Raw genomic sequence first — 10,891 nt, forward strand, 5'->3', positions numbered from 1 at the left:
ATTAACGTGATTCATTTTTTAAACGAAATTAATGATTTATCTGTAAAATGTAACATACATAGTTTAATGCATTTCATCATGAAAGTGATAAAGTAAAAATCTTAGGATTCTAAATATGCAGAGAGTTAGAATATCATACATTTAATGTGTTCTGTGTGGTGATCTATTGTTGCTTGCCGCTGCTGTCAGGTCCAAGAAGCTTGTAGCGATTAAAAACTGGGATGTTTACGACAGTCAGCTTTAATGAAAAAGTAAACTACGAGGTTAAAGTGGACATTTCAAGATTAAAGCCGAAATTTCCACTTTAAATCACAAAATACACGTTTTCACCATGTCCTTAATATTTTTTTTCTCAGTGGCTCAAATACAGCGCTGTACATTATGTTGCTGTTGTGAAGTTGCAAAAAAAAAAAAAAAAAGACGGCACAAAAGACGGTATGTGAGACTTTTAAAATGTGTCGTGTCATTACGATAGGGAATATGCGACGCTTGAATATAAAAGCACCACGAATGCATGTGTATGTCGGCATTTCACCAAATCGAACCATTCATCAAACATCGAAGTGCACACATCGATCTCGTAGGATCTGCAAAGCGGCTTTCTGTTCCATGTAGATAGTAAACGGAGACTCTGACGTCACATTCCGACTTTTATCACACTGTGCCCCCCAACTTTTTGCTGGTATTGCAACTCTCACACGCATCACATTAATTTCTGAGGACCTGCTCAGAGGACGCGTCAAATGAACGCTGGGAACGCGTGGCAGCCATGATGTGTGCGCGTTCCGAGCGTGAAGTATAAACGAGCCCTAACTCCACATTCACCTCCACTGAGTTTTTGGCAATGTCCTCTTATTCAATCCAAGCACATCATTCTTCCATCATGTAAAAATTAATCATCACATTTACACAGCATAGACAGTGGGAGCCACTTTAACCACCACCAATGTGCAGCGTCCACCTAGATGATCCGACGGCTGCCACTTTTGTGCCAGAACACTCAACACACATTAGCTAATAGGTGGTGAAGGTGTGCAGAAGAAAGCCAGTTAGAGACAGGAAATGATTGCGGCCAAAATGAACAAGATCATGATTTAGCCGGGACATCGGGTTTCACCCTACTCTTTTCAAAGGATGCCCAGAGATCTTATATGATCACCGAGAGTCAACATTTCGGATCTCATTTGAAAGATAGAACCAATTTTAACAGCAGAGTGTCCCAGTCACTGTACTGGGGCATTACAACCCATGCTCAGACCAAAGGTAAGCACTGCCCAAGCTGGCCTCACCAATACCTTGTCATGCAGCAACCCAAGCTTTCCTGGTTGGTCTCTCATCCAAGCAATGGCCAGGCCCACATGCTTAGCTTCAAGTGGATTACCTGCTCTGAAGTGCATGTTGTATGGCTGCTGACCAAGAAGGCATCATCAAACACATTACTTGCTTTAGACACATTAGGACCAATGCAAACCCAACCCAACCTTAACAAACCATGCTTTTCTGAACCAATACAATGCTATTCATTTCTACTTGTCATTAAATTTTCCCATATCATCATCTTTTGCTTCAGCACAAGACCAGACAGGTAATCGGCAATGCCACTTTATCACTAACAAAACTTGGCCCTATTCTGCTGTAGGAGTCATTCTGCCTTATACACTGAACTTGCTCTGCACACGTTAGGGTGAGTGCAAGCCAAGCTGGCACTAAAACAAGCCACGTTATTTCAAAACAACATACTTCTTTACCTTTAATATGGGTCATCATCACGTCTGTGTATTGCATTTGCTCCTGCTACATTCAAAGCTTAAATAACCCAAGTAGGTATTTGCTGGATTTACTCCATTTGTAATTAAACACCATATAACACAAACTGGTATTTAGCAACTCAAAGGTAAGCTCCGACTTTTCAGCTGTACTAGTTTCAAGCTCAAAGTTTATTGTCATGTGCACAGTAAGGAAACATGTTTCCCTGTACAATGAAATTCTTTCTTTGCTGTCCACACCAAATGACAAAACCAACGTATAAACATAAATGAGAGAGAGAGAGAGAGAGAGAGAGAGAGAGAGAGAGAGAGAGAGAGAGAGAGAGAGAGAGAGAGAGAGAGAGAGAGAGAGAGAGAGAGAGATAGATAGATAGATAGATAGATAGATAGATAGATAGATAGATAGATAGATAGATAGATAGATAGATAGATAGATAGATAGATAGATAGATAGATAGATAGATAACTTTATTAATCCCAATGGGAAATTCACATTCTCCAGCAGCAGCATACTGATACAATAAACAATATTAAAGATTGATAATAATGCAGGTAAAAAAACACACAATATCTTTGTATAATGTTAAATGTTAACGTTTACCCCCCCCCCCCCCCCCCCCGAGGGGTGGAATTGAGGAGTCACATAGTTTGGGGGAAGAACGATCTCCTCAATCTGTCAGTGGAGCAGGATAAAGATAACAGAGGCAGCATAAAGTATAAAAACAGAATAGAAATATGAAGTGTAATGTGCAGGTAGGTGTGTGATGGACAAGTCAAATACAGTTGTGTGAGGTAGATAGAATGAGATGGCTCACGGTTAAAAACTCCAGTCAGTTATTTAGGAGTCTAATGGCCTTGGGGAATAAAAAGAGTTCTTTAGCCTGGAAGTCCTGCATTTCATACGTCTATACCTCCTGCCTATTCATCAGATACTGAACGTACTCTGAACACATTCGGATCAGTGCCAACCCAAAGGTACTTATTGGTATTCTCCTCAATCTTGCCAGTAGTTGACCACATAACATCCACTTTAACACTGTGACAGTAGACGGCACTATACCAGCACTTAACAAGACACAGACAGCCGCAGGAGGCACACTTATAAAAGCACAAGCTTTTTATTTTCTTTATCTTCCCTCGTGGAGAACATCTTCCCAGTTCCTATGAGCCCACAACACAGTGCAAGCACAATACTTTACTTTCTTTCTTTCTCCTTCACGGCAAGCTTTGTCTCCCTCCTCCCGACTCTGGCTCCCCAAGTAGATAGAATTCTTTATTGTTGTTATTAAGCATACACATAACGAAATGTTTCATTGGTAGTACTTGGCTTCAAGGCAGAATACTTAAATACACAATACACTATAAAATAATAAAATAAACATAACAAGCTTAAAAGACAGCAGCAATAAAACATCAAGTCCAGACTTTTCCTGAGGTAGTACGCCTGCAGAGACCAGTGATCTGTGTGTGTGGGTCTGCAGGGGAGGAATACGAGTGTGTGTGTTTGATTACGAAGGAAACTGCGTGTGCATGTCTACAGGGGGGCAGGTTAGGGGTTAATGTAGGTGTGTGTATCAGCAGGGGCAGACGGACTTCACAGCTCTGGGGAAAAAGCTGTCTTTCAGTCTGCTGGTACGTGATTTTACGTTTCTGTACCACTTTCCCAAAGGCAGTGGTACAAACAGTCCATTTCCCAGATGTGTGAGATCCGCAGCTTTACATTTGGCCCTCTTCTGCTCCCTTCCAGCATATACAGAGTCCAGGTCTAGGAGAGGACTTCCCAAGATCCCCTGTGCTGTTTTCACCACCTGTGCCAAGTCCTTCCTGTCCTGTGCTGTGCAGCTGCTGTACCACACTGTCATACAGAGAATGCTTTCTATAGCGGATCTGTAGACGTTTGTGAGCAGCTGAGAGGAGAATCCAGCACGTCTCATCTTCCCGAGGAAGAAGAGTCTTTGTTGGGCCTTCTTTACCAGGTGAGATGCGTTCAAAGACCAGGTCAGATCCGATGTGTAGTGGCTGCTGGCTCCTGTTATATGTTACCCAGAAGTGCTTCAGGTGCTCTTTGACCTAATTTTGGCAGCACTTTCGGGTGTGGCGGAAGAGCTGCTCTCCAAGGCTCAGCAGCACCTGCTGCAGCACCCCCTGGCGGTGCCCCCGGATCCCAACAAGGCTGTGTACAATACAGTGGAACCTCGGTTTGCGAGCATAATTCATTCCGGAAATGTGCTTGTAATCCAAAGCACTCGTATATCAAAGTGAATTTCCCCTTAAGAAATAATGGAAACTCAGATAATTTGTTTCACAACGCACAAATATTTATATTAAAATGATTAATATGAGTATGTGAATTTCCCCTTGGGATTAATAAAGTATCTATCTATCTTAATACAAAATCTTCACTCTAACTAACGGAATCCCTGCTATCTGTTGGCTCACTGGAATTTTTTTCATTTTTTGCGACTTTAACAAGGAAATCTATCTAATGACAGTTGCTTTTGCCTGAAGAGTTGCTACACTTGGACACAAAATTAAAAAAATGCTTTACGCACTGTAAGGTTTCTAAACTCTTTTGGGATTCCACCCAACGGGACAACACACGAGCATCCCGAAGCAAGCAACTGTAGGCTCCCAGCGCTGTAGCAGCTCGCCGTAAAAGAGAATCAGAAAAGATCGCGGTTAAGCTATAAGCACCTGCCGTCGATGGGTGATGCAAGGAACATTATAAATGCAAGAGCACAGTATTACTTGGCCACTAACCTGGTCACAACCCTGCCTGACTGCTGTGTCTCTGTATAGGAGAGCGATAGATCCCGCTACAATAAATAACCGTGCTGTTCCTGTTTCACGCTGAATAAAGTTGGTGTTGTTAAAGTACTGAGACTCAGTCTCATGTTTTGAGGTGCATGACAGGGACTCACACTTTACAACACACACGTGGTCACATTGCTATAGCAAACAGTATACACTCATATGGATGTTGACTATATGAGTGAGGCACGAAGACTGAGAACAAGCATGGGAGACGATTACCCACAATCCCCATGTGACGCTCGGCAGACAAAGCATATACATGCTACTCGTATTGCAAGACCTCGCTCGTTTATTAAGTCAAAATTTATTACAAATTTTTGTTTGTCTTGCAAAACACTCGCAAGTTACTTGCAATCCAAGGTTTCACTGTACAATACAATTTATTTTTGTGTAGCCCAAAATCACACAAGAAGTGCCGCAATGGGCTTTAACAGGCCCTGCCTTTTGACAGCCCCCCAGCCTTGATTCTCTAAAACAAGGGTGTCGAACTCCAGTCCTGGAGGGCCGCAGTGGCTGCAGGTTTTCATTCTAACCATCTTCTTAATAAGTGACCAATTTTTGCTGCTAATTACTTCTTTTAATTAACTTGACTCTGGCCCTTTAGTTGTTTCTTTTTCCTTAATTAGCAGCCAAACAATAATGAGACACAAAACAAGCCGCCACATCACACAATATCTGAAAATAAAGAAAGGTGATGGTCTCAGTAAGGCTGATCTCTCAACTCACCAAAACACTTTGACGATGTTCTTATAAAAAACAAAAAATCAACAGTTTTGGAAATGTCTGCTGTTGCAGAACGAGAGCAGCAACAAGCTGTGGAATTAAATAACGAGTTTAATTAACAGCAAGCATTGGCTTCTCATTAAGAAACTGATTGAAGTTTGAAGCCCTAGTTTAAACTGGTCATCTGTCGGCTCGTTTCACATCTCATTTCTGTTTGGCTGTCATTTAATGAGGAAACAAATCAATTCAAAGGACTGAATCCTTCTAACATGGCTGTTAAAATAAAGGGGAAAAAAGTGAATTAGCAGTGAAAACTGGTCACTGATTAGGAAAAGGGTTAGAATGAAAACCTGCAGCCACTGCGGCCATCCAGGCCTGGAGTTCGACACCTGTAGAAGACAAGGAAAAACTGCCAAAAAAAAAAACCCTTGTAGGAACCCTTTCCAGGTAGGTTGGGGGTGCAGTGGGTGTCAAAAAGAAGGGGATCAATACAATACAATACAATACGTAGAACAGAACAAATCCTCAATACAGTATAAAAATAAAAATACTACAAGTACGGAGCAGAATTCAACAGCAGATGATATCACAGAATACGATTTGGATTTTGTTTAGAATCCTGGAGACCTCAACCATCAAGTTGCCTCCTCCATTTGGCCATTCCACAGCTGAGACAGCGCTGGGCCAGCCAATCCAATGAATGGACCCCTCTACCCTACAACTCCATCTCCCATGAAGCCCTGCAGGAGTGCAAGGCACCACAGCAACCCATGGAGGCTGCCATCCAGTGTCCCAGGGGAGGAACTGTTCTGGCCACGCTTGCTCCCCCAGTCCTCTCAGTGAAGAGGGGCCCCAGCCGGACAAGGACCCTGGCTGTCTGTGACACTACCAACCACAATAATGAAGCGGACATCGCACTACTCCTCCCGTATTACCCTAACACTCTCTCCTTCTCTCCCACAAGTCATCAAACTAAATTTTCCAATTTCGCAGACTCATCCTTCCATATACAATACAATACAATTTATTTTTGTGTAGCCCAAAATCACACAAGAAGTGCCGAAATGGGCTTTAACAGGCCCTGCCTCTTGACAGCCCCCCAGCCTTGACTCTCTAAGAAGACAGGGAAAAACTCCAAAAAAAGACCTTGTTGGGGAAAATGGAAGAAACTTTGGGAAAGGCAGTTCAGAGAGAGAGACCCCTTTCCAGGTATGTTGGGCGTGCAGTGGGTGTCAAAAGAAGGGGGTCAATACAATACAATACACAGAATGAGCCCTTTCTCCTAATCCTCCCGATTCCCTGTCTGACGACCACCTAACCTACACAAACCTTTCGTCCGCAGCTCAATCACAGAGGAAAGCCACCTTCCTTATCAGCTACTTTGAGTTGTAACAGGGGCTACTGTGTCACCTGCAAAACAAAATGTCCCCTTGTATCTGGTCCCTCTGATAAATTCAATATTGAACAATCAGCCTTTAGCCATTCTAAAATTCTTATTTTACTTTTCATGTAGGTAGTGCCCTGCCAACTACAGAGGTGAAACAAGGAGATGGCTAGCAGACCGTTTCTGGAAGCATGTTTGAGCTGTAAACATCTAAGACCTTCTAAAGCCTGGTGAGAAACACTTCACGTCCCTTAAGGCAAAGTCACATTGGAACATTTTTGCAGTGATTTTCAGTCATTACTTTCATTTACATAATCTTACTGAATTGAAAGCAGTTAGTGGCACGTTCTTGTGAAGCCGACCATGCAATGTTACATAGCTAGCAACTCACTACAACTAGACCACGAATCGATTAGATAAAATCAAATAGGCTTGACTATGTCTTTAGACGTTGAGGTGCTAACTGTGTGAATGAGAGCTAGCTGTCAATGAATGCTCATCCGGAAGTACAATGCATATAAGGGAAAGGGAACACAAGGGCTTTGGACCTCACAAATAGAAGAAGAGCTTGCCTGTCTGATGTCTCGTGTTTTATGCATTCATGACAAAATGGAAAAAAGAGAAAAAGATGTTAACCCTTCTTACAGTGTGAGTAAACAGCAGGCTCTGTCAGGGACCATGCTAACTGGCTGTCAGAAATGCACGACTGTGCTGGACGGTTGGCATGCGAGCACTAAGTGCAACTTTGCCAGAGATTTTCAGTCGTTTAAATCGATGTAGCGCAAGGACGAAATCAGCAACTGCGGATGGCAAATCTGACATACCCCACGACTAGACCTATAAATATCTGGGAGTGCAGCTGGATGATAAATTAGACTGGACTGCCAATACTGATGCGCTGTGCAAGAAAGGACAGAGCCGGTTATACTACCTTAGAAGGCTGGCGTCCTTCAACATCTGCAATAAGATGCTGCAGATGTTCTATCAGACAGTTGTAGCGAGCGCCCTCTTCTACGCAGTGGTGTGCTGGGGAGGCAGCATTAAGAGGAAAGACGCCTCACGTCTGGACAAACTGGTGAGGAAGGCAAGCTCTATTGTTGGCATGGAGCTGGACAGTTTAACATCTGTGGCAGAGCGAAGGGCGCTCAGCAGGCTCCTATCAATTATGGAGAATCCACTGCATCCACTTAATAGTATCATCTCCAGACAGAAGAGCAGCTTCAGCGACAGACTGTTGTCACTGTCCTGCTCCACTGACAGATTGAGGAGATCGTTCCTCCCCCCAAACTATGCGACTCTTTAATTCCACCCGGGGGGGTAACGTTAACATTTAACATTATACATAGTTATTGTCTGTTTTTCACCTGCATTATTATCATTCTTTAATTTAATATTATTTATTGTATCAGTATGCTGCTGCTGAAGAATGTGAATTTCCCACTGGGATTAATAAAGTATCTATCTATCTATCTAGACATCACGTAACGCGACTTCAGTTTAACACTCCATCTCTCACACAGGTTTTCAAACAAAATTTCCCCCATTTTTCAGTCGGATCCATTTCTCCTAACACTCCCTTGATCTCCTTCCATCAACCACCTAATCTACACAAACTTCTCATCCACTGCTAACTCCCCTGAGGAGACCAACATTCTTCATCAGGTACTTTGAAGTGTAACAAGAGCCACTGTGTCATGTGCAGTGCCGGTGCTAGGATATTTTGTGCCCTAGGCCAAGCTTATTAGTGCGCCAACCGACTGTTCTGTAGTTAATCCATGGGGTGGGGTCAGGTCCCCCTGTCCCCCCCCCCATTATCTACGCCCTAGGCGAATGCCTAATGCACCTTAATAGTAGAGCTAGCCCTTGCAAATATGTCACCAACAATATCCCTGTATCACATTGGTAAATTCAATATTGAACAACATACCACTTGCCAGTCTAAAAATCTTATTTACTGCATTTCTTGCAAGAGGGGTCCAGCCATCTACACTGGTGAAACAGGGAGACAGCTAATATGGCGTTTCAGGAAGCACATTTGCGCTGTTAAAAAAACCAAAGACCTTACACTCCCACCCCTTGGCATGACCACACTGGTCCCTCTGCTCTGTCTGTGTTCTTTCACAGGGCTTCAAAAACACTTTTCAAAAGAAAAACAGAAGAAGCTAAGCTCATTCTCAGGATGGGATCACATATTTTTCCAGATCTTAATAACCGACTACCTTTGTAATCTCTCCCTTCATCAACTCTTCACCTACTCACACCATTCCTCTTTGTTCCCTCCTATCTATTTAACCTGCGCTTTTCTTTTCAAGTGAACACCTGATGAAGGCATTAAAGTCAAACGTGGTATCTTTAACATTTTTATTTTGAATTGTGAAAATAACCTTTTTTTTTTTTTTTTTTTTTTAAATCGGCGTCATACTATTCCAAAACCAACGCACTACATTACCCTGTCGCACACTATCATCTTTTAGCATCATGCCACCAGATTTGCTGCTGTCACATTCGGGTCCCGCACGGCCCAAGCAGGTGCGCAGCGATGTCACGTTATTGTAGGACAGCACCCAGCTTTTCCCTTGTGCCGCATGTCATCATGTAACGGACTGTCTAAAAGCGACAATTCTAGCTTGTATTTGCGACTGACCTTCGGGAGAGTCGAATTGCCAGCGGGCGACATGGGCTTTATTATTCAGTCATAAGACTACGGGAGGGGTGGGGGGTTAATGGAGGTAGGAAGCCGGGCGGCGCGCTTGCCACGAGACTCAAACTGAAACCAAGTCTAAACCACCAGAGCGAGCACACTTCCTCTCAAACGGAAAAATGGCAAATGTTGCATTAATAAAAACGAGAAGAAACTCTGTCACAAACTTCTTATTAAAATCGCGGCATCTTTTCCTAATTCTGAAGATTGCCGGTTACACTCAGCAGCAGTCACCGGATGGAAGGTGTGGAGAGGATGAAACACTCGACTGGGACACCGGTGCTTTTCGACTTCAGAAAGTCGCCACGTCGCGCTACTTTTGCTCACTTTCGCCATAGCACTGCTCGGTGCCTATTCACCGACGGCGAGGATTTTTTCTTTAAAAACGACAATTAATATTTTGCTGAATGACATGTCGGGGCTCGCTGACTCCCGGAAAGGGCCCTGAAGCACATCTCATCTCAACGTACGCCGCCACTTACCTATCGTGGAGATGAACGTGGAATTGAAGGCATCTTCCGAGAACCTGAATAACACACAGGTCTTGCCAACTCCGGAATCTCCGATTAACAAGAGTTTAAACAAGTAATCGTAAGTCTTCGCCATGTTCCCCCCCAGTCGCGGAAATCCCGCCCGCTCGAGGTGGACGGCGAGCTCCGACAAGAATGCCTCCTCCCGATTGGCTCTGATCGACGTCACACACGCTGCGAATGACGCCCCGCCCCATTTCCGCGGTTGCGGAAGTACAGAAGTGTTCGCTTTCCATCACCGCTATGCTCCGCCCCGCCCATTAAAAGCTATATCTTTGTAATTTAATGTAAAGTAAAATTATTAATGCTTGCAAATTAAGCTTTTAATCTTAATGTTTAACTAAGTATTTAAGGCTAATGAAATGATTTTCCATCTTTGTCTTCAATGAACTTTTTAATAAGATATATGTTATAACAGAAACCAGACAAATAGAGGAACAAGAAACTTAAATAACTTTTGGCAGCTTTCAGATATGACGTTACAGACGAATGCTAGATAAAAAGACACATGCTAAAATAATTAGATCTGTCGATTCTATTCTTATTTTGGCTAGAGCTTCTTGATGTCCATGAGGCTCCGATTTGCATTTACATTAATTTTATTTGATTAGCAGACACTTTTATCCAAAGCAACTTACAAAAGAGGTCAACATATTCGAGTAACTATCAGTCTGGGTGACTGTTTGGTAACAAGTGTGACATGCCAAGGTGACAAAATTGATCACCACAAGTGAAGAGCTTAGAACAAAATACAAGCGAGTTACATGTCCTAAATTATAAAAACCTCACACCCAGGGCCGGATTTATATGAAAAGAGGCCCTAGGCTATTCCACTTATGAGGCCCTTTCACCTTCCATTTTTAAGTTTGTAAATTACATGAGAGATAATAAAATACGTAATACGCGTTGATCTTAACCAATACATTTTTATGTTTGTTTATTAGTCATATGCGTAGAATTTCTCCTTATTAGT

At 42.9% G+C, this 10,891-nt stretch overlaps 1 protein-coding gene across 1 annotated transcript in view; it reads right to left on the reverse strand.

Moving 5' to 3' along the window:
• Positions 1–10,052, reverse strand: part of rab8a (RAB8A, member RAS oncogene family) — a 69,454-nt gene extending 59,402 nt beyond the window's left edge. Inside the window, exon 1 of the mRNA XM_028816514.2 lies at positions 9,871–10,052. Coding sequence (XP_028672347.1) covers positions 9,871–9,994 — 124 coding nt within the window. The 5' untranslated portion in view covers positions 9,995–10,052. The remainder of the gene's footprint in view (positions 1–9,870) is intronic.
• Positions 10,053–10,891: the final 839 nt, after the last annotated feature.

Source organism: Erpetoichthys calabaricus, chromosome 12, assembly GCF_900747795.2.
Source record: "Erpetoichthys calabaricus chromosome 12, fErpCal1.3, whole genome shotgun sequence".
Lineage (NCBI taxonomy): Eukaryota > Metazoa > Chordata > Cladistia > Polypteriformes > Polypteridae > Erpetoichthys > Erpetoichthys calabaricus.